At 39.2% G+C, this 27,962-nt stretch overlaps 1 protein-coding gene across 27 annotated transcripts; it reads left to right on the forward strand.

Annotated features, from left to right (window-relative positions):
• Positions 1 to 171: 171 nt before the first annotated feature.
• On the forward strand, positions 172 to 27,877 carry Zfp317 (zinc finger protein 317). 27 transcript variants are annotated; one of them, XM_006510277.4, is made up of 12 exons: positions 175 to 419; positions 2,366 to 2,432; positions 3,634 to 3,771; positions 3,869 to 4,129; positions 7,231 to 7,340; positions 10,468 to 10,522; positions 19,200 to 19,388; positions 20,098 to 20,237; positions 20,732 to 20,858; positions 21,743 to 21,838; positions 23,359 to 23,441; positions 24,836 to 27,877. In XM_006510277.4, the coding sequence occupies exons 7-12, from the start codon at positions 19,358 to 19,360 to the stop codon at positions 26,180 to 26,182; spliced, it is 1,824 nt and encodes a 607-aa protein (XP_006510340.1). In that variant the 5' UTR covers positions 175 to 419; positions 2,366 to 2,432; positions 3,634 to 3,771; positions 3,869 to 4,129; positions 7,231 to 7,340; positions 10,468 to 10,522; positions 19,200 to 19,357; the 3' UTR covers positions 26,183 to 27,877. The 27 variants fall into 27 exon arrangements, 25 of the variants coding, with proteins under 25 accessions (XP_006510352.1, XP_006510351.1, XP_006510340.1 ...); XM_011242518.3 differs by lacking the exon at positions 175 to 419 and adding an exon at positions 420 to 1,366 and having other exon boundaries at positions 20,122 to 20,237; XM_011242515.3 differs by lacking the exon at positions 175 to 419 and adding an exon at positions 420 to 1,366 and having other exon boundaries at positions 4,029 to 4,129.
• Positions 27,878 to 27,962: the final 85 nt, after the last annotated feature.

Genomic DNA, 27,962 nt, shown 5'->3' on the forward strand with positions numbered 1-27,962 from the left:
ACTACATTTCCCATAAACCCTTGTCAGGGCCGTCCAACGTAGAAACTACATTTCCCATAAACCATTTCAATCTCATTTAGAAGCAATTAATCGGTTTCGCGAGAGTTCCTAGTTCACCAAGAATGCACGGCTCATTAAGGTTATCAAACTCCATTTCCCAAGATGCACGCCGTGAAGGTTTCACGTTATAAAAGGCTTATGAAGTTTCGCGAGATTTCGAAGACGGACGTGAAGTAGAAGCCATTGCTTCGGGGAGCTAGTGGAAGTCACATGTGCGAAAGGATAGTTGGGGTTTCCCCTGTGTTTGGACCCTCCTGTTCCCCGAAGCGTTCTGAAGCATTCCGGGGCCTTGCGTGAACTTCTAGTTCTTCCGCCTTAGCCGCGGAGACTTCCGCTTCCTGGATTCCACCCTCAGTCTGGTAAGCCCGTGGTTCGTCACTTAACCCGTTAGCTCCAGGAAGCGGAGGGCTGTGGCCGGGATGAGGACAGCAGAAACCTTAGGAGGCGTGCCTTGAGGTCCCCATCCTGGCGACCCAGGAGAGGTTTTAAAATATGTAGACCAGGATGTTCAGGGGTGTCGGAATGACAGTGATTGCTCTTAGCATGGGTTTCCTTCCTAAAACTATCATTGATATGTGCACACCTTTTTCTTTTTGTTATTGTGAAACTTGCCTAATACCTTTTCTATTATGTTAAATCATCAGTTGCTTTATGCGTTTGTTGGCTGACAATCCTCATGTGAATAAATTACTTGTAAACATAGTTGTAATTTAATTTGAAAGTTAATCTAATTAAATACTTTGAACTTTTTCCATAATATTTTTCCAAGCTTTTATATAAAAGCCACAACTTCAATAAACATATAATTAAAGATAATTAAAGATAGCAATAGCTATGTTTTTTGCAGAGGCCAAATTTTTGTTTGTAGTCTACAAGGTGACAATGGTATCCGTAAGTAATAAACATGACTTTAGAAGTTAGTGATGATGGTTACACAATAATGAACATGATAGGTGCCAGGGAAATTGAACACTTAAATTTTAAATAAAATGGCAATTTTTATATTATGAAAAAATATTAAAACGATGACCATTTAGTGAATTTATAAGCTAGATTATGATGGAGATCATTAAAGACTCGTGTGCTCTTGTTATAGTACATATTTTCTCTCCCCTATAGTGAAATATGTGGATTTTGCTGTTCCCCCAATACTATTATGTATTTTAATGAAATCATTTTTCTACTGATCCAAGTATCCCATTGCACCAAGTATCTTAAACTCAAAAGGTAGTCACTTTTCAATAGTGTCACACCTTATATTTTAAAATGAGATGTAAAACCCAGATGCTGCATTTCTCTCTCCAAGGTGTGTTGGGTCTGTATTTTAGTCTTTAGAATATTGACATTTTTATGCCATTAAATTTTATAGTTAATCTGTTTATATAGCTGAGCAATTTGATTTTAAGTGTATTTTCTTTTTTTTTCCTCTCAACCTTTTTTCTACTTGTTTTTTTTTTTTTTTTAATTTTTTATTAGGTATTTTCTTCATTACATTTCAAATGCTGTCCCAAAAGTCCCCTATCCCCCACCTTAGAATTCTGTGGTTCATATTGTTGTTCCTTACCTGTGTTTTCAATAACATTTTCTTCAAGCTGTTATACTTTATGAATTTGAGATCAAGATTATTTCTAAAATATATATTTCTACTAATTTAGTACAGTATTTGGATGTTGTTCATAGGCAGTTCTGTCACCTGACTAAAATAAGTAAATATGCTTCCTTTTAATTATACACATTTGTTATATCCTGGTTTGGATGGAGATTTGAAATATTGGTAGTGAGTTTATCTAGCACAATCATAGATGACCCTGCTTTCCTTCTGACTCTTAAGTAAAATTGGCTTCCCATATGCTGGAATTTTTTCTATTTTTATGTCAAGGAACTTGTCTTTTTCTGGAGGTGTTTTGTTTTTTGTTTGTTGTTTTTAATTTTGTTCATCTGTTTGTTTTTATCGTCCTTTTCTTTTCCTTCTGTATTGCTGTACTCTTCTATTGTGTTTTCTTTTTTTCTGCTCTTTTTTCCCCTGCTGTATTTCAGGTGAATTGAAATATCTTGTGCTTGACCAATATAATGCTGGTATATCGAGTGAATAAGCAAATAATGGAGTTTTTGTTTTTGTTTTTTTTCAAGCATAATGGAATTAGGACAATTGACTTTTCAGTAGTAACTAAGTTTAGAAAGGACACATTTTCCTGACATTAGGAACTTCTTGCTGCGTTTGCTTGTTTGTGTGTGTGTGTGTGTGTGTGTGTGTGTGTGTATGTGTGTGTGTGTTTTACTGTTAAGTTTTCCTTTTCTATTTCAGGCTCATGCCAGCCATCTTCCCAAAACATGTCAGAGGCTTTTTCCCTCTAAATTCTGGAATATTTTGGGTAAGGATATCACTGGACATGTTGGTAGACGCCTACAATTTCAGCACTTAGGAAGTAGATGTAGGAGAATCAGAAGTTCAAGGACAGTGTGTACTGTATGCATGTCTAGTTATAGGCCAACTTGGGATGCATAAGACCCTATCTGATAAGAACTAAAAAGGGGTCCATTAAGATGGCTCAGTGGATGAAATCATTTACAGAGCAGGTGTGACTTACCACTTGAGTACACACGTCAAATCCCATCACTCCTTTAAGGAAAATGGAAGGCTCACACAGTAGAATATGGACGAGAAGCAAGTGTATATGGGGGCGTGCAACTGTTCTAGAAAGCACAACATGGCAGAAATAACAATGACCCTAAACCAACATGGTGGATATACAGACCTCGTTCTCAGTGATTGCAACTTTGGACGGCCCTAGAACTTACTGTATAGACCTGGCTGGCCTCAAACTTAAAGATATCCCTGTCTGTCCCTCCCCACTGCCTCACCATGCTCAGTAAAGTATAGTTTGCCATATGATTATCATATATTATGGCTCCTTTGATATGTGTATTAATATAGAGGTTTCTTTTGACTATCATTCCTCAACATCTTGTTGGAAGTTAATTTCACCTACTAGCCCCTGAGTCATGGCCTAGGTAGCAGAGGTGTATTGAAATATTTATATTGATTTACTGAGAATGCAACTCATGTTGTTTATAGCTAATAATGAAGAGAGAAATGGATCTAAATAGTAGTGGAATTGCAGAAGCAGTAATATATATTGCTTTGTATATGTTTGTATCCTGAGTTGAAATAAGGCCTACAAGGGCAAGCTCAATTAAAATGCTGCTTTCCTTGTAATAGTTGCAATTACATATGAATGCCCTGCCTGTCACTATGTTGTGAAGTCATATATGGAAATAAAGTTGAACATTGGAAGAATTCTAACACAGAAAAGGTGTTCCCAATAGACACTTTGGTCACACAAAACCAAATTTGAATCATAAACTTGACAACTGAGGCATAACTTCTGCCCTTGTGAGAAGGAAGGCAGGGACTAGCATAAGTTCTACTGTGTTCCAGGTGCCAGTTCAGGGAAGCCCTTCTTAGGGCCAACACATGATACCTCCTTGTCTCTTTGGGTTAAGCACTCTAGTGCCTAGTGCAAGGAACCTAAGTAGTTGAACTTAATGTCCTCTTCATTCTGTGCTCTCCAGCTGGAATAGTAGCGACTTCTCCTTGCTGGCCAGTTGTTTTTCCATAGTCTGAATCCTAATGAGGAGAAGAATGTTTCTGAATACTAGGGGTATTGAGGAGACAATACGCAGTGGGATAATATTCACTGTGTTTCAAAGGTGAGTGCCGTAGAATCCAACATCTGAAAACTGCATCCCACTTCATCCATGGTGCTGTCCCTCTGATTAACACTGTTTTGTATTGTGTATCTTGCAGAAAACTTCAGAATTAGTATTCTTCATAGCTATTTCTAGATGTGCTTCCCGCAGTTAATCTTTGCTGCATCTGTATGTGAGACCACCAGCTTGTGACTTTTATGCAAAACTAATAGTCTCTGCACTGCATCTGCATACCTCTTGCATTTCTGTTACTACAGAACACTGGACATATTCCACAGGTCTAACTTGGATATAGGGGCATCCTCTCAGCTTGAATTACCCGGGAAATTTGCGCCGTGAAGTAAATTAGAGGCTTAAGGTACTGCACTACACTGTAAGGCTGTCTTAGCACCATGGTTGTTGTTCAAATCACAGAACCTTTGAGAATATTTCCAACCCTTCGAATTCTTTTTAGGTCTTTTCTTTGTAATGTTTGTGAGGCACTTACTTCATAGAAGCTATCTTGCTGCAAGAGTAAATGTGCCTTGATTTCTGTTCATTTGTTACTTAGCTCACTGTTCACTTTTCTGTTAAAAGTTATCACTCCAGCTTAAGGACAGTGAACAGAGCAGAGAAATTGAAACCTTACTTGGAAGTGTATTGCATGGTTAGAAACGTAGAAAAAGAACTAACCAAGTAAACTGGGTAGTTTGTGGAGGTATGACATCATGCTTTCATTTCTGTTGCTGTGACAAATTAACAAAAAACCTCATAAAGGATGAAAGACTTTGCAGGGAAGACACAAATGCAGCAGTGCAAGGCAGCTAGCCACGTGATATGCATAACCAAGAGCTGGGAGAAATGAATGGATCCATGCTGCCTGCTTACCTGCTTCCTATAACTCAGCAAACTTCTTATACCCTTACACAGCCCATTGCCCAGTCCATGAAGTCATATTGTCACAGTGACCTGTGTCAATTAACACTTGAGCTAGTTTCCCTGTGCATGACCACAGGCCTGTCTGGGCTAGACAACTCTATTTCAATCGAGACTCTCTCCCAGGTAATTATTAGTTGTGGAAAGGTGACATTTTAAATTAGCCATTGTAGACAGTAATGTCTACTGGCCATTTTTTATGTATACTTGAAGTATCAGTAGCAAGAGGCTAGCTCTGACCGCTTTTCTGTGAACATTTGTAGGCAAAAGCATAGAAGAAAGAATGCATTGTTCCCCAAGTGCTCAAAATATGCATAGGTTTAAGTGATTCAGGAACCAAAATATGTTTCTGGATAACTCAAATTGTTCACTACTGTAGCAGGTTGAATTTTGAATAATGTTGCTGGAATTAGGGTCAGACCCTGGATCTTACCAGGTTTGGCAGAGTAGGTTTGACCACTATTCTGAATAAGGCAATTAAAAGATCAAAGTGGAAATTTGGAAAAGGATATTCATTCAGTGAGTCCACAGTGGAAAAGCATTGTAATGATTCTCCAAGTCCATGTGCTGGTGCTGACATGAGGTTTCAGCTTAAGCAGAGGGGGAAAGTATATAATTAGCAGTTCCAGTGAATGTGTGGTGTCTCCTGCAATATAGTCTGATAAATTATCATAAGCCTCTGAGTGACACGAGACTTCAACCTATTCTTTACCCAGTGAGATTCCTGGGTGTATTTTATTTTCTGGATTGAATTGTTTCAGCAGTCTGGTAGCAAAGCGAAGGATATTGGGGGCCCTTTAGGATATCTTCATTTTTGTGAGGATAATAACAGCAAGATTTGCAAGACTTTGTTTCATCCCTTCCTCTTTCTACCCATCCCTCCTCTTTATTGGGTGATTTTGAGGCTCAAACCCAGACCCACTGTCTGCTAGGCAAACATTCTGCTACTAAGCTCTATTGCTACCATTAAATTCTGCTTTATTGATTATTCAGGTCCACATTTATCTACTTGTCATAAAATATAGCCTGTTATAATTTAGTAAGTGTATTAAGTGTGTGTGTGTGTGTGTGTGTATGTGTGTGTGTAGTAGTAGTAGTAGTAGTAGTAGTAGTAGCAGTAGTAGTAGATGAAAAAAGGCAAAGGTTTGCATAGTAATTGGAGTAGATAGTAATATTTCACACGTCGTAAATTTTAATAAAAATCCTAAAGAGAAGAGCCACTGAGACACAGATTGTAGGGAAGACGTTTGGAAGCAAGAGACAGCAAATGCCAAGCCCCTAAGTTGTGTGCATTTCTGGGGCTCAGTGAAGAAATCATTGTGCATTAGCACAAGTGAATGACTGGGTAAGGGACTTCATTCTTGAGGAAACTTTGACACTTTCAGATTGTTTTCAGCAAAGATTTGATGCTACATATATTGTATAAACAAAGTTCATGGCAGCAAAGGATTTAGGAGATTGATTTTGATTTAGTAGATTTAGGTTGATTAAGTGAGGGGTGATGTTTGCGATCAAAGCAATTATAATATAGATGCTGAGGAATAGCCAGAGCTTTGAGTGTGTGAAGTGACAGGATTTGCCCATATGGATGGATAGAAAATGTAGGAAAGAAAGAGAAGGGGCAAGGTTGGCTATGCAATTTAAATAGCTCCATTTTTTTCCTGTTTTCCCTCCCTTTTTCCTCCTATGGCTACATACATAGTGCACATGTGTGGTAGGCAATAGGTTGCTGTTGCGTGTCAGCCAGTTTGAGACAAGGTCTGGTATTAAACCCAGAGCTTGCTGTTTTGGCTAGACTGTCTGGCCAATAAGACTGTAAGATCCCAATATAGTCCTCTCTTCTTTTTTCCTGTGATATGGTCATGGACTTGAGTTGCCATGGCCAGTGTTTTATTCCAGTAGTGAGGTTTGAAATCATTAACTTACGTGTGCATGGCAGGCATTTTACCCATTGTACCAGCCATCTATTTTGCAGTGCTGAAGATTAAAGCTAAAGCCTTTACTCATTCCAGGAAAGTTCTCTATCCTTGAATTACATCTTCCAGTCATACCCTTCTTATTTTTCATATTAGTAGGCTAGATATAAAACTCTGTTCTGCTTTTAACCATCTATTTGTAATCTTTGCCCAGTTTGAATGATTCCAAAACTGTAATTTATCACGTTGGCAAGTCAAGTATCTTCCCTCAGGTGTAAGAAATATGTGCATAAGTAAAGGAGCTGCAAATCAAATGATTACAGAAGATAATTTCCCAACACTTAACCAAAGACTTAAACGTGTTTATAAATATTGGTCAAGCATCTTACTATCTAGAAATTCATTCAATGGGGGAAAAAGTTATAGAATTTTAGCTGTAAGAAATTATTGGAGGTGTAGTTTTTCTATTTGTGAAAATAGAAGAGGGAAGAGGAGCTGTTGCGTAGTGTGGGAATGAGTAGATCAAAATTCTTAATTAATAAAATGTTATTAAAAATGAGAACCATCAAGGATGTTTTATTTTATAAATACTTTTGTTGATTCTAAATACTGCTCTGTTGTCTTTCAGACAAGATTGGGATCCAGTTACCAGTTATCCTTGTTGAGGAACCAAATCAGAGTTTCTACGAAGTTGCCTATGGCTGCTGGAGACAGGGGATCCTGTTAGAGAGTAAGGAGGTAGGTGTGCAATTGGTCACAGAGGGTTTCAGTTCCAGGGTTCCAGTCAGAATTCCTGAAGATCCTTCACAATGGTCACAGGTAGAGAGGCTCACAGTAGGTTCTGACAGCAAATGGGGATGCCATAGTCCTGGGGAAACTACTGTTCAGGGGCAGCTTTGCATAACTCTTGTCCTTTGGTCCATGTACTGAGGTGCTATGTCATACTCCATACACAAAAGAAAGGCTTGCTGCTGGGTTTCTCCTCTGCCTCACTCCAAGTGTGTATATTGTTGGTTTTTTTTTTTTTTTTTTGAGAGTGCACATACACAAATACATCTTTGAGATTGCTCTCATTTGTCCTTCCATTTATTTGTTTAAAAATTTTCATTGATTCTTTGTGAATTTCACATCATTCACCCATATCCCACTCATGTCCCCAACCCTCTCTTGCACCCACCCTTACAAAAGAAAGCAAAAGATAAAAAATTTAAGAGAAGAAAACTCTCTCTGGAAGCTTTTTGCCCAAATAGCTTTACTTGCAAATGCTCACTGCAGTGACTCATTGTTCTGGTTCAAGGGCTCTGGCTTCTGCTATTCCATCAATTCTAGAGACTTACTGGGCTCCTCTCAGATATCTTGCTGTTGCCTTGTGTCACAGATCCTGCAGCTTTGGTTCTGTAGGACTGGCCCCCTTCCTGTGCTCCAGTAGTTCATAGATGGAGTAGATGTTGGAGTGGCCCAGCTCAAAAGTCCTGGATCTGGGCCTGGGTGGTGGCTGTGTTGTTCAGCCCACCAGCTCTCCTGAGCCGGTGTCACCAAGACCAGCTCTCCGGCAGTACCCAGAAGAAAGGTAACCATCTTCCAACTCCCACCCCACCCTGCCCAGTGCTTCAGCTTGTGAGAGGCAGGGCCACCTCTCCCTAAGTCACCAGGGTCATTTCTACTGTATTGTGCTCCTCAGGAGAGTTGCAGGGGGCCTGTTCTCCAGAGAGCACGCTCTCTCTTTCTTTCTTTCTCTTTCTCTTTCTTTCTCTCTCTTTCTTTCTCTTTCTCTCTCTCTCTCTCTCTCTCACACACACACATACACACACACACACGTGTGTGTGTGTGTGTGTATAAATATACATGTGTTTTTGTATTTATATGTACATATATAAATATACATTTAACCATTACAGTAGATGTATATTAATTGGTACTCAGAACTTAATATTATGTCTGCCATATTTATTCTTGGTTACCCATTTATAATAGTTTTTATTTGTTTCTTTGTGTGTTTTAAGATGTCTCATTATAAGGTGGTTTGTAATTCTCAATCCTCAAGCCTTCTGTGTATGAGGGGTTATTGGAATGTATTACCAAGCTTGGCTTCCTTGCTAAATTTTGATTGCCACTTAATGAATTATTGGAGAGTCCATGCATAATCCTTTTTTTTTTAATTTGCAAATATTGGCAAGTAATTTTTACAAGAAAATTTCTACAAAGAATCCAAACTACAATGCAATTTCCATAGCACACAAAGCTACTAAGTATGAATGTGTTCCTTTTTATAATATCCAAAGATGAATCATATATATGTGTGTGTATGTACACACACACACATGTATATGGTAGTAAATAGTGGGATTATGGATATGTAGATAATGGAGTACAATATATACTTTATGTGTTTGTTAATATTAGGATTTACTCTTTTAAGTGTTTCTTCCCATTTCTAGCTCATATCTTCAGATCTTCAACTATTCTTAAGTTTATACCTCTCTGTGTTTATCTCTTTCTCCTCGGGGAATTGCAAGTGTTTACCCTTTAGGTAGATACTCCTCTCTGTCTCTATAAAGTATCAGAGTGAAATAAAGTTTACAATGATTAAGCAGGTATTGGGGGTAGGTGATGCTTCTCATGAATATGTGTACAATTTTAAAAATCATATTTTTAGTGTGGGTGCCTTAAAAAAATAACAGGTTAATCTAGATTTTTTTCTTTTTTTTTTTTTTTTGCCACTGTGGTATCAAATCAGTTAAAGAATTAATGAAATTTAGGAAAATTTGATGGCAATGAGGTAGCTCAGGAGGTTAGTTAACTTGCAAATGCCTGAAGATCTGAGTTGGATTCCTAGTGTCCACATGGAGGAAGGACAAAACTACAATCCACATAATGAATAAGATAGATAGATAGATAAATGTAATAAAAAGAAAGTACAAAAAGATTAAGTGTTTAAGCAAAATAATTTGGTTGGCTTTTGCTCTGTTTTGATATATAGGTTCCAAAAAGAGGCCATAAACTTGAAAGAAGAATGGAGATTTAATAGGAGGGAGGGTAGGGAAGGGGAAATGATATAAATACATTAATATTTCAAAAAAATTGAGCCAGGTGTGGTGTCACATGTCTTTAATCCCAGCACTTGGGAGGCAGAGGCAGCCGGATTTCTGAGTTCCAGGCCAGCCTGGTCTACAAAGTGAGTTCCAGGACAGCCAGGGCTACACAGAGAAACCCTGTCTCGAAAACACAAACAACAAAAAAATATTTCAAAAATTAAATTTAAATTCTAATATTCAATTATAATTGGACATATCATTAGGTTAGCGTGGTATATATCCAGAGGGAATGAATTCATGCTTAAGTCAGTATTTCTTGCAACATTTGTAGTAATTCTGAAAATGTCTAAAAGTTTTCCTTTTAGGTTTTGTAATGTGCAATCTTTTTTTTTCCCTGCTATGTTTAATTTTTTCCTGTGTGCAGTAAACTGTAACACTTTGAACTACTGAGATAAAATGAGTGACTGGAGGTATATAGCTCAGCAGTAGAAACACTGGGCATTACAGAGGAGTTTTGTTTGGCTCACAGCATCCTTGTGGCAGCTCACAGTTGTTTCTCCATTTCTAGAGGATATGATGTTGTCTTTTGATCTCTGTGTGCACCAGGAACACACATGATGCATATACATACACACAGAAGACATAAAAATCAATCATATTTTAAATTGAGACGAAATAAAACAAAACTTAGCCTTTAATGATCACTTCAGTGATGATCCATACATTCACAGTGCCCTTCATTCCCCTGTGTAACTCCTGAAGTTTTCTATAACTTCAAACTGAAACTGAAAATCCCTTGAAGAATAACTCTTCAATTCTTTCCTCCATAGCCCCTGGCAAAAGCATTCTGCTTTTTGCCTTCATGAATGACTTCTTGGACCTCATGTAAGTGAAATCACATATCTGCCCTTCTTCGTTTTGCTAATGTCTTTGAGCGCAATGTCTTCATTGTTTATTTATATGTATTGTAGCATAGATCAGAACTTCATTCCTTTTAAGGCTGATTAACATTCCATACATTTCTTTATCCATACTTGCTAACTTCTATAAGCTGTTTTCCTCTCCCTCTGTTTTCCTCTCATCCCTGCCCCTTCCTCTGTCTCTTTCCTTATCTGACTTGCTTTCTCTCCCTTCTCCTGCCTGCACTTCCTCAATATCTGGGACTACACACACAGTTACCTAAACCCTTCAAGGCTGTTGAAGTTAATCTCTATGTTCGTATTCTTGATATCTTATTCATCCATAAAGGGATTTTGATTTGTTTGTTGTTATTGATGTTGTTGTTGTTTTAACTTAAGACCATTTTTTTGTGTCTATAATGAAAATAAAGATCAACTTACATTTTAAATTAAGAGTTTTAAAACAGTGATCATAATGGTTCTTTAATACTGAACTGTTTTACATTTTAAATTAAGAATTTTAAAACAGTGATCATAATGGTTCTTTAATACTGAACTGTTTTGTGCCCTTATTGAAAATTGTTTTTCTACCCATACCAGATTTCTTGCTAGCTCTTTGTTTTGACTTTCCTGTGTATACTTTAGTCATTTTTCATACTGTGGAAGTCTGGAATTGTGACTTTGTGTGTGTATGTGTGTGTGTGTGTGTGTGACTCTTAAGTTTGCTCACTTTTTTTTTTCCATTTTTTATTAGGTATTTAGCTCATTTACATTTTCAATGCTATCCCAAAAGTCCCCCATACCCACTCACCCCCACTCCCCTACCCACCCACTTCCCCTTTTGGCCCTGGCGTTCCCCTGTACTGGGACATATAAAGTTTGCGTGTCCAATGGGCCTCTCTTTCCAGTGATGGCCGCCTAGGCCATCTTTTGATACATATGCAGCTAGAGTCAAGAGCTCCGGGGTACTGGTTAGTTCATAATGTTGTTCCACCTATAGGGTTGCAGATTCCTTTAGCTCCTTGGGTTCTTTCTCTAGCTCCTCCATTGGGAGCCCTGCGATCCATCCATTAGCTGACTGTGAGCATCCACTTCTGTGTTTGCTAGGCCCCAGCATAGTCTCACAAGAGACAGCTACATCTGGGTCCTTTCTATAAAATCTTGCTAGTGTATGCAACGGTGTCAGCGTTTGGATGCTGATTATGGGGTGGATCCCTGGATATGGCAGTCTCTACATGGTCCATCCTTTCATCTCAGCTCCAAACTTTGTCTCTGTAACTCCTTCCATGGGTGTTTTGTTCCCAATTCTAAGGAGGGGCATAGTGTCCACACTTCAGTCTTCATTCTTCTTGAGTTTCATGTGTTTAGCAAATTGTATCTTATATCTTGGGAATCCTAGGTTTGGAGCTAATATCCACTTATCAGTGAGTACATATTGTGTGAGTTCCTTTGTGAATGTGTTACCTCACTCAGGATGATGCCCTCCAGGTCCATCCATTTGGCTAGGAATTTCATAAATTCATTCTTTTTAATAGCTGAGTAGTACTCCATTGTGTAGATGTACCACAATTTCTGTATCAATTCCTCTGTTGAGGAGCATCTGGGTTCTTTCCAGCTTCTGGCTCTTATAAATAAGGCTGCTATGTACATAGTGGAGCATGTGTCCTTCTTACCAGTTGGGGCATCTTCTGGATATATGCCCAGGAGAGGTATTGCTGGATCCTCCGGTAGTACTATGTCCAATTTTCTGAGGATCCTCCAGACTGATTTCCAGAGTGGTTATACAAGCCTGCAATCCCACCAACAATGGAGGAGTGTTCCTCTTTCTCCACATCCACGCCAGCATCTGCTGTCACCTGAATTTTTGATCTTAGCCATTCTGACTGGTGTGAGGTGGAATCTCAGGGTTGTTTTGATTTGCATTTCCCTGATGATTAAGGATGTTGAACAGTTTTTCAGGTGCTTCTCTGCCATTCGGTATTCCTCAGGTGAGAATTCTTTGTTCAGTTCTGAGCCCCATTTTTTAATGGGGTTATTTGATTTTCTGAAGTCCACCTTCTTGAGTTATTTATATATGTTGGATATTAGTCCCCTATCTGATTTAGGATAGGTAAAGATCCTTTCCCAATCTGTTGGTGGTCTTTTTGTCTTATTGACGGTGTCTTTTGCCTTGCAGAAACTTTGGAGTTTCATTAGGTCCCATTTGTCAATTCTCGATCTTACAGCACAAGCCATTGCTGTTCTGTTCAGGAATTTTTCCCCTGTGCCCATATCTTCAAGGCTTTTCCCCACTTTCTCCTCTATAAGTTTCAGTGTCTCTGGTTTTATGTGAAGTTCCTTGATCCACTTAGATTTGACCTTAGTACAAGGAGATAAGTATGGATCGATTCGCATTCTTTTACATGATAACAACCAGTTGTGCCAGCACCAATTGTTGAAAATGCTGTCTTTCTTCCACTGGATGGTTTTAGCTCCCTTGTCGAAGATCAAGTGACCATAGGTGTGTGGGTTCATTTCTGGGTCTTCAATTCTATTCCATTGGTCTACTTGTCTGTCTCTATACCAGTACCATGCAGTTTTTATCACAATTGCTCTGTAGTAAAGCTTTAGGTCAGGCATGGTGATTCCACCAGAGGTTCTTTTATCCTTGAGAAGAGTTTTTGCTATCCTAGGTTTTTTGTTATTCCAGATGAATTTGCAAATTGCTCCTTCTAATTCGTTGAAGAATTGAGTTGGAATTTTGATGGGGATTGCATTGAATCTGTAGATTGCTTTTGGCAAGATAGCCATTTTTACAACGTTGATCCTGCCAATCCATGAGCATGGGAGATCTTTCCATCTTCTGAGATCTTCTTTAATTTCTTTCTTCAGAGATTTGAAGTTTTTATCATACAGATCTTTCACTTCCTTAGTTAGAGTCACGCCGAGATATTTTATATTATTTGTGACTATTGAGAAGGGTGTTGTTTCCCTAATTTCCTTCTCAGCCTGTTTATTCTTTGTATAGAGAAAGGCCATGGACTTGTTTGAGTTTATTTTATATCCAGCTACTTCACCGAAGCTGTTTATCAGGTTTAGGAGTTCTCTGGTGGAATTTTTAGGGTCACTTATATATGCTATCATATCATCTGCAAAAAGTGATATTTTGACTTCCTCTTTTCCAATTTGTATCCCCTTGATCTCCTTTTGTTGTCGAATTGCTCTGGCTAATACTTCAAGTACTATGTTGAAAAGGTAGGGAGAAAGTGGGCAGCCTTGTCTAGTCCCTGATTTTAGTCGGATTGCTTCCAGCTTCTCACCATTTACTTTGATGTTGGCTACTGGTTTGCTGTAGATTGCTTTTATCATGTTTAGGTATGGGCCTTGAATTCCTGATCTTTCTAAAACTTTTATCATGAATGGGTGTTGGATCTTGTCAAATGCTTTTTCTGCATCTAACGAGATGATCATGTGGTTTTTGTCTTTGAGTTTGTTTATATAATGGATTACATTGATGGATTTTCGTATATTAAACCATCCCTGCATCCCTGGAATAAAACCTACTTGGTCAGGATGGATGATTGCTTTAATGTGTTCTTGGATTTGGTTAGCGAGAATTTTATTGAGGATTTTTGCATCGATATTCATAAGAGAAATTGGTCTGAAGTTCTCTATCTTTGTTGGGTCTTTCTGTGGTTTAGGTATCAGAGTAATAGTGGCTTCATAAAATGAGTTGGGTAGAGTACCTTCTACTTCTATTTTGTGAAATAGTTTGTGCAGAACTGGAATTAGATCTTCTTTGAAGGTCTGATAGAACTCTGCACTAAACCCGTCTGGTCCTGGGCTTTTTTTGGCTGGGAGACTATTAATAACTGCTTCTATTTTTTAGGTGATATGGGACTGTTTAGAAGGTCAACTTGATCCTGATTCACCTTTGGTACCTGGTATCTGTCCAGAAATTTGTCTATTTCGTCCAGGTTTTCCAGTATTGTTGAGTATAGCCTTTTGTAGAAGGATCTGATGGTGTTTTGGATTTCTTCAGGATCTGTTGTTATGTCTCCCTTTTCATTTCTAATTTTGTTAATTAGGATTTTGTCCCTGTGCCCTTTAGTGAGTCTAGCTAAGGGTTTATCTATCTTGTTGATTTTCTCAAAGAACCAATTCCTCGTTTGGTTAATTCTTTGAATAGTTCTTCTTGTTTCCACTTGGTTGATTTCACCCCTGAGTTTGATTATTTCCTGCCGTCTACTCCTCTTGGGTGAATTTTCTTCCTTTTTTTCTAGAGCTTTTAGATGTGTTGTCAAGCTGCTAGTATGTGCTCTCTCCCGTTTCTTCTTGGAGGCACTCTGAGCTATGAGTTTCTCTCTTAGAAATGCTTTCATTGTGTCCCATAGGTTTGGGTACGTTGTGGCTTCATTTTCATTAAACTCTAAAAAGCCTTTAATTTCTTTCTTTATTCCTTCCTTGACCATGGTATCATTGAGAAGAGTGTTGTTCTGTTACCTCGTGAATGTTGGCTTTCCGTTATTTATGTTGTTATTGAAGATCAGTCTTAGGCCATGGTGGTCTTATAGGATACATGGGGCAATTTCAATATTTTTGTATCTGTTGAGGCCTGTTTTGTGACCAATTATATGGTCAATTTTGGAGAAGGTCCCGTGAGGTGCTGAGAAGAAGGTATATCCTTTTGTTTTAGGATAAAATGTTCTGTAGATATCTGTCAGGTCCATTTGTTTCATAACTTCTGTTAGTTTCACTGTGTCCCTGTTTAGTTTCTGTTTCCACAATCTGTCCATTGATGAAAGTGGTGTGTTGAAGTCTCCCACTATTATTGTGTGAGGTGCAATGTGTGCTTTGAGCTTTACTAAAGTGTCTTTAATGAATGTGGCTGCCCTTGAATTTGGAGCGTAGATATTCAGAATTGAGAGTTCCTCTTCGAGGATTTTACCTTTGATGAGTATGAAGTGTCCCTCCTTGTCTTTTTTGATAACTTTGGGTTGGAAGTCGATTTTATCCGATATTAAAATGGCTGCTCCAGCTTGTTTCTTCAGACCATTTGCTTGGAAAATTGTATTCCAGCCTTTCACTCTGAGGTAGTGTCTGTCTTTTTCCCTGAGATGGATTTCCTGTAAGCAGCAGAATGTTGGGTCCTGTTTGTGTAGCCAGTCTGTTAGTCTATGTCTTTTTACTGGGGAAATGAGTCCATTGATATTAAGAGATATTAAGGAAAAGTAAGTATTGCTTCCTTCTATTTTTGTTGTTAGAGTTGGCATTCTGTTCTTGTGGCTGTCTTCTTTTTGTTTTTTTGAGGGATTACTTTCTTGCTTTTTCTAGGGCGTGATTTCCGTCCTCGTATTGCTTCTTTTCTGTTATTATCCTTTGAAGGGCTGGTTTTGTGGAAAGATATTGTGTGAATTTGGTTTTGTCATGGAATACTTTGGTTTCTCCATCTATGGTAATTGAGAGTTTGGCCGGGTATATTAGCCTGGGCTGGTATTGGTGTTCTCTTAGTGTCTGTATAACATCTGTCTAGGCTCTTCTGGCTTTCATAGTCTCTGGTGAAAAGTCTGTTGTAATTCTGATAGGCCTTCCTTTATATGTTACTTGACCTTTCTCCCTTACTGCTTTTAATATTCTATCTTTATTTACTGCATTTGTTGTTCTGATTATTATGTGTCGGGAGGAATTTCTTTTCTGGTCCAGTCTATTTGGAGATCTGTAGGCTTCTTGTATGATCATGGGCATGTCTTTCGTTATGTTTGGGAAGTTTTCTTCTATTATTTTGTTGAAGATATTAGCTGGCCCTTTAAGTTGAAAATCTTCATTCTCATCAATTCCTATTATCCGTAGGTTTGGTCTTCTCATTGTGTCCTGGATTTCCTGGATGTTTTGAGTTAGGATCCTTTTGCATTTTGTATTTTCTTTGACTGTTGTGTCGATGTTCTCTATGGAATCTTCTGCACCTGAGATTCTCTCTTCCATTTCTTGTATTCTGTTGCTGATGCTCGCATCTATGGTTCCAGATCTCTTTCCTAGGGTTTCTATCTCCAGTGTTGCCTCGCTTTGGGTTTTCTTTATTGTGTCTACTTCCTTTTTTAGTTCTAGGATGGTTTTGTTCATTTCCATTACCTGTTTGGATGTGTTTTCCTGTTTTTCTTTAAGGACTTCTACCTGTTTGGCTGTGTTTTCCTGCTTTTCTTTTAGGGCCTGTAACTCTTTAGCAGTGCTCTCCTAATTCTTTAAGTGACTTATGAACGTCCTTCTTGATGTCCTCTATCATCATCATGAGAAATGTTTTTAAATCTGGGTCTAGATTTTCGGTTGTGTTGGGGTGCCCAGGACTAGGTGGGGTGGGAGTGCTGCGTTCTGATGATGGTGAGTGGTCTTGATTTCTGTTAGTAGGATTCTTACGTTTGCCTTTCGCCATCTGGTAATCTCTGAAGCTAGCTGTTATAGTTGTCTCTGTTAAGAGCTTGTTCTTCAGGTGACTCTGTTAGCCTCTATAAGCAGACCTGGGAGGGTAGCATCAGTTTCAGTGGGCAGAGTATTCTCTGCACGCAAGCTCTCTTCTTTCAGGGAAGGTACACAGATATCTGGTGTTCAAACCGGACTCCTGGCAGAAGTTGTGTTCCACTCACTAGAGGTCTTAGGATCCTGTGTGGAATCTGTGTGGGCCCTTGTGGGTGTCAGGCGACTCTGCTGGCAAGGTAGCCCAGGGCTCAAGTGGAGCGGCAGGGGCTTGTGCCCCATGTCAGGCCCGGGTAGTCTGCTTCCCTATTTACCACAGTCTCAGGTTCCGCGAGATTGGATTGGGGCAGGCGCTGTGTTCCACTCACCAAAGGTCTTAGGATCCCGTGGGGAGTCCTGTGTGGGCCCTTGGGGGTGTCGGGCGATTCCCCTGGCAAGGTAGCCCGGGGCTGGAGTGGAGCAGACCTGGCTTGTGCCCCAGGTCAGGCCCGGGTAGTCTCAAGTTTGCTCACTTTTAAGCATTGTTCTAGAGTTCTTAATATTTTGCAATCTCTCTCTCTCTCCTAATAATTGTTAACTTTTTTCTCCTCCCCCCCCACCCTCATTTAGTGTTTGGTCATCTACTGCTAAGGCCTACCCTTAAGAGTAGTTTGTTTTTTCAGTGAGACACGATTGGAGAAAACTAATTTTCATATGTATGCAGTTACTTGTTGATGATAGCGTCTGGTTTAGGGATTGGACTTATGTACACTTTCCCTTCCAGTTCTGTTTTCAGTTTATGGCTATTATGACTAGAGCAGCAGTGAACATGGTTGAACAAGTGTCTCTGTAGTAGGATGAAGCATCTTTTGGGTATATACCCAAGTGTGCTATAGATGGATCTCAAGATAGATCTACTCCTAGCTTCCTGAGGAACCACCACATCCTTCATTGCTATACATGCTTGCATTCCCCCTGAGCAAAGGTTGGGTCTTCCCCTAACTCACAACCTCACCAGCATAAGCATTCATTTGTTTTATTGATTTGGACATTCTAGCTGGTGAATGGTGAAATCTTAAAGTAGTTTTGATTTACATTTCCCTGTTGACTAACAATGTTGAAAATTCTTTAAGTGCTTCTCAGCCATTTGTGTGTCCTCTTTTGAGAATTCTCTGTTTAGATCTGTACCCTACTTTTAAATAGGGTTGTTTTCTTGATGTCTGGGTTTTTTAAGTTCTTTATATAGTTTAGATATTAGCTCTCTATCAGAAATATAGTTGGCAAAATTTTTTTCCTATTCTGTGGCCGCTCTTTTCTCCAAATGATGGTGTCCTTTGCCATAGAAACTTTTCAATTTCATGGGGTTCCATTTATTAATTGTTCTTTCTGGGTCTTCAGTTCAATTCCATTGATCAGTCTGTCTATTATTGCTCTGTTATTGTTCTGTTCAGAAAGTTTTTTCTTATGCCAGTAAATTCAAACTATTCCCTATGTTCTCTTCCACCAGATCTAGCCTTATGTCGAGGTCTTTGATCCATTTAGAGTTGAGTTCAGTATCTACCTATTTGCCTTCTTCTTCATGCAGCCATCAGGTTTGATCAGCACCATTAATTGAAGGCGCTATCTTTTTTCCTGATTTTTTTTTCAAAAGATTAATTGCCCATTGGTGTATGGACTTATGACTGTATGTTAAATGTGATTTCATTTTTCAGCGTGCCTCTTGTAGCTATATTTCTGTAATACAAAATTGAGCATGGTAATACTTCCAGCAGTTTATTTTTCAGGATATTTTATATTCATAATCCAAATACACACACACACATACATATATATGTATGTGTGTGTGTATATATATATATATTCTGAATCGTGTGTGTGTGTGTATGCTATTGTAGAAGATACAGCTTTCCACATTTCTTTCACAGACCATTTGTATTCTTGTATATAAAGGCTACTGATTTTTGTATAGTGATTCTATATCCTACTATTTTACTAAAAGTGTATATCAGCTATAGGAGTTTCCTAATGGAGTTTTCAGGATCACTTACACATATAATCATAATATCTGTGATTAAAAATCCATAAACTCTTTCTGTATATATTCCTTTCTTCTCCATCAATTGTATTATTGTTCTATCTAAAACTTCAAGTACTATATTGAATAGGTATGGATACAGTGAGCAGTTTTGCCTTGTTCCTAATGTTAGTGGAAATGCTTTGCGTTTCTCTTCCTTTAGGTTGATAACCTGTCTGATTATGAGTCAAGAGGAAATGTCAAGAAACAAAATTCAGTGTTCTCCTCACTAAGTAAAAGACATAGCCTTTGAAGAATACCTTGTGGCAATTGTCCACGTAGGAATGCAGTGCTTCTTCAGGTACTCCCAGTGCCCCACAGATGGCTACCATCAGTCTATCTCCCAAGTTTGGTAAGTTCTTATGTTCTTGCCCTTAATAAATGAGCTTGTATGTTTCCTACCACTTGTAAGATAAAGGAGATACATATATGTAAACTGATGAGCCAGGATGAGTGAGCTGAACAGTGGTAGACTGTGTTATTGACTAAGGGCATGTGTGAGTTTGAGACAAAGAAGAGCATGTGTATAGCTGGCATATATAGTGAAGAAGGTAAAAGTGAAGGCTAACCCTGTGTGATCTGTTGTTTTCATAAATTTGAGAAAGGCACTTTACCTCTGAGGACTTCAGTTTCCTCACTCTGAAACAGGAAGTGCATAAAGATTGAATATCCCTTATCTGAAGTCAAAATCTGAAATTATGAGGCTAGCCATGATACCACTTGAGGAAAATTTTAAACTTTACATCCTAAAGACAGGTTAGTCAAAGTAACTATGTTATAAAAGAACCTAAAATGATCTTCAGCTAGGCGTGTTAACTGTGAAGCATAAATGAATCTTGTGTTTAAACATCAATATCATCCCTTAGAAACAAAGATTCCACAACTTAATGGATCTAAGCAAGTTGTGTGTAGGATATATCGCTGCTCATGGTTGTGTATCACCAACACTGTCACTGTTCTTGTTTGTGAATATGGAGACGATTGTGTGAGTGTTGGCACTTATTTGAGTATGCTTACTGAGTGGGTAGATGGATCTCAAGGACTTTCTTTTCTTGCCTTAGCTATGTCCTCTCTGGACTCTGCAGATAACCAGGAATCAGAATTTTCTCTTCCATCAAAATATGATTCTTGTCAGCAGAGTTTGGGTTTGTTTGCTTGCCATGCTCCAGAGCCTGATACACCAGCTCGTGTTTGTTCTCAGGTACATAAGATCACACGGCCCAAGGGTGGGACAAGTACGTTTTAGGACATCACCACCACCACTGTGTGTTGGTATTCTTGTAGATATTTATCCAGGTCAGTGAATGCCTGGTCAAGGAGCAGCACACCAAAGAAAGTCAGATGTCACTAATCATTATTACGGAAGTTAGAGGTTATTTGTGTAACAAGTGCTTCTTTCATGTTTGCATAGTGCTCAGAATCAACTTGTAGAGACAGAAAGGAAGTAAGGCTACAAGCTCTCAGCCACCCTAGACTTGGAAAGAAATTTTCTTCTTGTTGGTATTGTATTTGAAGCAATGAGACAGGTTAAGGTCAACTTAACACTGTCTGGAATATCCTTCTAACATATATACAGAAACCTTCAGCAGACCATATCTGGAAAAACCACATCATATCACTTGTGTCCATATTCTGCCTCTGTTGTCTTCCTATGAGCTGATTTCTCATTGGCCTCAAATGCGTATGTTATTCCAGGAGTCTGTGACATTTCAAGATATTGCTGTGGACTTTACTGAGAAAGAGTGGCCCCTGCTAGATTCTTCCCAGAGAAAACTGTACAAAGATGTAATGCTGGAGAATTATAGCAATCTAAGTTCACTGGGTAAGGCTATCATTTTTCTCTCATCTATTCCGGGATAAGATGTTTTATATAGTAGTTCTTGCTGTGACCCAAACCTGGATGGGGTTTGTACCAAATTTGAGAACAAGTAGAATTGGTACCTACCCTCATAGATTCTCTGGTAGTCCTGCCCATTACGTTCAGCTCAGAGGCTTTTAAGTGTGTGACTGAGCTTAAACCACAATTGTCTGAAATAAAAGGTCCCCATTCTTGTCTACAGGGGATGCTCAGTGAAGTTACTGTAAAAGTATTATGACCAAAGGTCAAAGTTGTAGCAGTCACATGCAAAGGTGGATGTTGTTGTAGATAGCATGTGATATTCAAGCAATATGGGAGGTGGAAATAGGATAAGTGCTGGAGATTGTTAGACAACAGCCTGGCTCCAAGTTCAAGGAGAGACTTTTTCTCCAGGGAATAAAGTAGAGTTATAGATCAGGATGCCTGGTGACCACACATGCACACACACACACACACACACACACACACACACAGAGAAAGAGAGAGAGAGAGAGAAAGAGAGAGAGAGAGAGAGAGAGAGAGAGAGAGAGAGAGAGAGAGATATCATGTCTTGAAGGTGTAGCTCAGTAGTAGAGTGCTTTTCTAGATAATGCAAGGCCTTGGCTTTCATTCCTAGCACTTAAAAAAAATCCAAATTCTTTTGGATGGCAAAATGTGGAGTCTTTGTGGGTTTGGTTTTTTTTTTTAAGACTGTGTTCCCTAGAAAAGTGACACTGCCATTTTCCTGCTCCTAAGTCAGCCTTATCCACGTACAGAAAACCCTGAAGACCAAATTGTTGGCCGCAGTCTAATGGAAGGCTTGTTCTCTGCATGGTCCTCTTTCAACATGTGCCTTTCCCCATAAATAGGTTATCAGGTTGGCAAACCCCGCCTCATCTCACACCTAGAGCAAGAAGAGGATCTGAGAATGGAGGAGAGAGGAATTCAACAGGGTCCTTCTCCAGGTGAGTGAGCACTAGGCACAAAAGGGTAATTTTGGCTGCCAGGTCTTTTGCAGTGATTTGAGTAGGGCTATACATTGCTACTTTCCTGTTTCTGTTACAAAATAACTTTGATGTGTATTTAGCTCACATTTGTATCAGTTCAAAGGGATTGGTGCCATTTTTCTGGTGTAGGCTGTGTCATAACATAACAGGTTGCATTTTATACTAGGTAGAAAGTAACTTAAGGGAGAAAGAGTTTATTTAGTTACATTTTCAAGCTAAAGTTCATCATGGCAGGAAAGACCTGGCAACAGGAAGGTAAAGTGACTGATAACTTGGTATGTGTCTTCCTGATGTAGAGAGAGAGATACAAATGCTGTACTCAGCTCACTTGTCCTTCATATTCAGCATATGCCCCCATGTCCACCTACTCCATGGGATGCTGCAGCCTACATTTAGGATGTGTTTCCTGGGTCCAGCATGGCTTTTGTAGGGGTGGAATGACGTTGTTTCCACCCCTGGAACAGGGCTCACAGGACATAGGCCTCCAGAAGTATCAATGTCTGCAGTGGGTGTAAGGCTTCTTTGTATAATAATGTACGTATTTTCACGTTCCTTCAAGAGCTGTCCTCTCTGTTAATGTTTATGACTTCATGATAAGGTTAAGCCCAAGTGTGGTAGAAATAGTAATTTCAGGGCAGGTTCCCACCCAACTAGCTTTAAAAAGTGCTTAACAAAAGCAGACTGATCTCTGAATTCTTTTCAATGTCAAGAAAAATAATGTGTTCTTGCTGTCTCCTAAGAATCAAAGGACTGGGGTCATGGGATGCTGATTTATAAGGTAATAAAAAAGAAAACCTGGAGTAAATGACTGGATAGATAGGTAAAATGAAAGACTGGACCTGTGTTCTGCAGGAGATGAGCTGTCCAGAGAATTTTTTTAGGACAGAGAGAACTGACACACGCACGAGCAAGCAGGGCATGGACGGTAACATCTTTAAAAATAGCAAGCAAGCAGAATATAGACAGAGAAATCTCCAGAGAGAAAACAGACTGGAAAAGCTGTATCAAGTAGAACACAGGTTATCAGCATAGATCCACGATTTGACTTCAAGTCATTCTTTTCGTCTCTCCTAGACATCCCTTCTTTCAGAACCCTTCTTCAAGCTAAGGCTGGACCTTGGCACCTCACAATAAGTCCCACCCCTTTAAAAGTTCAGCCACGTCACTGTCACTGGACCAGTTCTTTAGCCTGTGGATTCTTGAATAAATACATTCAGTACATTAATATGGAAATATATCTGATAGCACTTAGAAATGAAGTGTTCTTTGTCTTACTATCCATCTGTTGTTTCAAAAACCCTTCAATCAGTAGATTTCATCTCTGTTACCTTAGATTTGACATTTACATTATTCATTTGTATGTTCCTTCTGCCTTGCATTTTCTTGTGAATCATGAGAATTTACATAGAAATTTACTTTTCATCCCTATCATCTTACTTTCTTTTGAATGTGTCAGATTTTCCAGTTTTTTCTTTCAGATTGGGGAACTACATCTAAAGTCAAATGGTCTATTCTTCTGGAAGATATTTTTGGGAAGGAAGCATCTGATGATGTAAGATTGGTAAGATTTCCTTAGGCTAAATCTGTTTTCTGCGTTGGAGAAACTCAATGCAGTTGCTAGTCAGCTCACTCAAGGACCAGTCAAGTGACATACACTAGAGGAAACAGGAATTTCACAAGTGCTAAGTTACAGTTTTTCCTTGGTATCTGCATTCCAGTGAGCTGGACTCGGTGGAATGCAGATATCAAATTCTAAGACTACTTAGTTTCTTTATATAAAATGCCACTTTGTATTGTCTGCATAGAACCTGTACATAATCATTATGTTGCCCGTAATACATAGTATAGTATGGTGTATAAAATGTGTAAATAGCTTTATTATTGTATTGTCTAGCTAATAATGATAAAAGATTGCATATGTTTGACATAGATATAGCTATTTTGTCTTTAAATTGTGACTGAGATTGCTGGAATCTTGAAATGGAACCATTGAGACCCACTATATTGTGAATTTGGGCAGGATCCCAGCCCCAGACACTCTCCTTTAGAGTTCAGATAAATAAATATTTCTATAATGCATGATGGGGCTTAATTTAGTTTTAAACAGTGAACAAAACTGCATGCCAAAAACCACTGTAGCACAGTGCACATAGATCCTTAAAGCACAGCAGCCAATATTCTACTTTTACTTTATTTTTAACTAGGCAAAACCTTGTATAACCCAGGCTAGCCTGGTACTCCAAATCTTGTTCTTTGCTTTTGCCTTCTGATTTGATATTGCAAGTGAGTGCCTACAACCACTTCAACACTCCTTTTCTCTTTGGTGAAGCTCAAATGAAACAGGAACAATGATATCCTAGTTTGGGCTGTTATTGCTCTATAAAACACCATGAGCAAAAGTAACTTGAAAGGGAAAGGTTTTATTTGGCTTAGACTTAAACATCCATAGTCTGTCACTGAAGGAAGTCAGGACAGGAACTCAAACAGAGTGAGAACCTGAAGACAGGTACTGATTGGAGAGGCTATGGAGAGCTTCTACTTATTGCCTTCCTCAGTTTGCTTTCTTATAAGACCACCAGCCCAGGGATGGCCCCATCTACAATCGGCTACTCCCTTCCTCCATCAATCACTAATTAAGAAAATATACTACAGGCTTACCTACAGCCCTGTCTGATAGAAGCATTTTGTTAACTGAGTTTCTCTCTAAGATGAATTTAGCTTGTATCACTTCTCAGTTGTCATAAAACTATTCAGCACAGTTATAGTAATGTGTTTCTATTAGTGCTAATTTATTCAGAGGTAAGATTTAAAGAAGCTGGGCTATATATATATTAATGGTAAAGCCCGTTGTTGTATATTTATCAGGCCTTCCTTTCAGCCATCAGCACCAAAACCATAAAATGAAATAAGGGGTGTTATAAATGTGAAAGTTAGCTCTCATCTCTTAACCAACAGGAAACATCTCATCTTTTGGAGACATCTTCTGAATTCAGCCACTTGTGTGAAGTCTTTGATATTGGCCCTCACCTTGCTCAGCCAGTAGGAAGGCCCACAGGCAAGAGGCCCTATCACCACCACAGCTGTGGAGTCAAGAACAGGATTCACCTGACTCAGCACATGAGCATGAATGATGGGAGAAAATGGCATAAGTGTCACCAGTGCCAGAAAGCCTTCACCACCAGTGCTTCTCTTACAAGGCACCATAGAATTCACACTGGGGAGAAGCCTTACGAGTGCAGCAGCTGTGGAAAAGCCTTCAATGACCCTTCAGCTCTAAGGAGCCACACAAGAACTCACCTGAAAGAAAAGCCCTTTGACTGTAGTCAGTGTAGTAATGCCTTCCGGACGCTCTCTGCTCTGAAGATACACATGCGCGTTCACACTGGTGAAAGACCCTACAAATGTGATGAGTGTGGCAAAGCCTATGGCAGGAGCTGCCATCTCATTGCTCACAAGCGAACACACACTGGAGAAAGGCCCTATGAATGCCAGGACTGTGGAAAAGCCTTCCAGCATCCCTCCCACCTGAAGGAACATGTCCGAAACCATACTGGGGAAAAGCCTTATGAGTGCACACAGTGTGGCAAAGCCTTCCGATGGAAGTCCAACTTCAATTTGCATAAGAAGAACCACATGGTGGAAAAAACCTATGAGTGCAAAGAATGTGGGAAATCCTTCAGTGACCTCCTATCAAGAAGGAAACACATGAGGATTCATATTGTAAAGAAGCCAGTTGAGTGTCATCAATGTGGGAAAACCTTTCGAAACCAGTCCATCCTGAAAACACACATGAACTCTCACACTGGGGAGAGACCTTATGGCTGTGATCTCTGCGGCAAAGCCTTCAGTGCTAGTTCCAACCTCACTGCACACAGGAAGATTCACACTCAGGAGAGACACTATGAATGTACTTCCTGTGGAAAGGTCTTTGGTGATTACCTGTCACGAAGGAGGCACATGAGCATCCATCTTGTCAAGAAGCGGGTGGATTGTAGGCAGTGCGGAAAAGCCTTCAGGAATCAATCCACTCTGAAGACACACATGAGAAGCCACACAGGTGAGAAGCCATATGAGTGTGACCATTGTGGAAAAGCTTTCAGCATAGGATCCAACCTTAATGTACACCGGAGGATCCATACGGGGGAAAAGCCTTATGAGTGTCTTATTTGTGGAAAAGCCTTCAGTGACCATTCGTCCCTTAGGAGTCATGTGAAAACCCACCGGGGGAGAAGCTCTTTACGCCGTCTGTGTGGGAAAGGTTTCAGTGAATACTCAAATGCAGAGGAAGCCTGGCAAACATAAGTCTTCCATGACCTTCCATGTAGAAAACGCAAAAGGTCACATGACACTTCAGAGAAATCAGTTTGTAGAAAGTGTGAGAAGACCTGAGTTGTTATGCAGCAATTGGGATCTCTGTGAAAACCTAGGGACTGGGAAGAGTTTGTATTGAGTAGCAAGAAACTGTCAACATGTATCATGCTCCCAAACACACAAGAACTGAGGCAGAGAGTCTTCACCCTGAGCATTAGTGCTAAAGTCAGCACTACTACGTGAGCACACCAGAGTGAATCTTGCATTAAAAAATGGAGAGCAAACTGGCCAGCTCTTTATTGTTGTTGGCTCACAAGCCAAGATGCTTCTCTCTCTTTTTTTTTTTTTTTTTTTGGATTTTTTCGAGACAGGGTTTCTCTGTGTAGTCCTGGCTGTCCTGGAACTCACTTTGTAGACCAGGCTGGCCCCGCCTGCCTCTGCCTCCCAAGTGCTGGGATTAAAGGTGTGCACCACCACTGCCTGGTGCTTTCTTCTTTTTAAAAAGAAAAATCTGGCAGGGGCTGTACATGGCACTCAAATTCTGATATACATGCTGTTTATAAAAATCTTCATTTAAGGTTTGGTCAGTAGCATTGGCTTTCAACCTGGAGCAGTTTTGCTGTCCAGGGCACTTGTCAGTGTCTGGGTAGGTTTTAGTTTTGAGAATGGAGGGAGATGTGTTAGTGATACAGAAAGAGGACATCACAGATGCTATCAAATAGCCTATGATACACAGAAGTCTTCCATATCAAGGAATTATGTGTACTACTATAAAAGTACTGACGTTGAGAATAATCTCATGATTCTCACATGAGGAGAAATTTTTTGCAGCTTTTTAAAAGAAAAACTGCAATGCAGTTCTCTCTGAAATGTATGAAAACGCATACTGATGATAACTATGAAAATGATTTTAGCCACAGTCCCATGGTGTATGAATGTGAGGTTGTATTTACAAGTCTTTTTTGATAACAACTGAGTCTAGCTCTTTAGTTTTCTTGACCTTTTTATTAGGGTTAGGGTTCTCTGAATAACTCTTAGTCCTCATCATAAACAATTGAATGTAGTATTTTTTTTACTATAGCTTTGTAAATTATATCTTTATTTCACTTTAGTAACCTTATCCTGACCAGAGACATGTTTAGAAATGTGTGATGTTCTGTACTAGATTGTGTGGGTATTTTTGAGTACCTGTGTCCTATTCATTGTGGTCAGAGCATGAAGCTTCCTAACAGATCCTTTAGTTGGGTTTGGCTTTCTATCCAAAAAGCCAAAAGAATAACAAGGACCTAGGATTTCCCATATCCATTTAAACTCCTTTTATAGCGGAAGACTCACAGTTTTATCTGAGTATCAAATAGTTCCACTATAAGAAATCTTTTTCAGTTTTTCATGCAACTTGTATTCTCTACATGCCATGACTCTGGCCGTTGACTCATAAATAGAGATAAGTGTGTGGCATTCTGAGAAAAACCTCTTGGAAAAAAATCTGATTTTTGTTTTTTTAATTCATTTTGTGGCCCTGAAGATGAAAACTGCAGTCTAAAGATGACAGAATAGAGACATCACAGTGATACTAGTCTGTATTGTGGCTTTTGAAAGAGTTTACCTTGGAACTCAATTTATTAAATAGACTTTCTCTTCCCTGAGAAAACAATAAAATTGATTACAAGATTACAATGGGACTGATATTTGTTTCCCTGTTTGCTTTGTTGTTTGGAAGTGAGTTTCCTCTCCTGTTGGATGCTGTCCAAAACAGATAGACCTCTTTCTC

Source organism: Mus musculus, chromosome 9, assembly GCF_000001635.26.
Source record: "Mus musculus strain C57BL/6J chromosome 9, GRCm38.p6 C57BL/6J".
NCBI classification, from domain to species: domain Eukaryota; kingdom Metazoa; phylum Chordata; class Mammalia; order Rodentia; family Muridae; genus Mus; species Mus musculus.

Coding starts and splice junctions, on each gene's coding strand:
- Zfp317 (XM_006510277.4), top strand. CDS start 19,358: ATGGCTACCATCAGTCTATCTCCCAAGTTTG. Junction 19,389..20,097: donor CAGTCTATCTCCCAAGTTTG/GTAAGTTCTTAT, acceptor TTCTTGCCTTAG/CTATGTCCTCTCTGGACTCT. Junction 20,859..21,742: donor TAGCAATCTAAGTTCACTGG/GTAAGGCTATCA, acceptor CCCCATAAATAG/GTTATCAGGTTGGCAAACCC.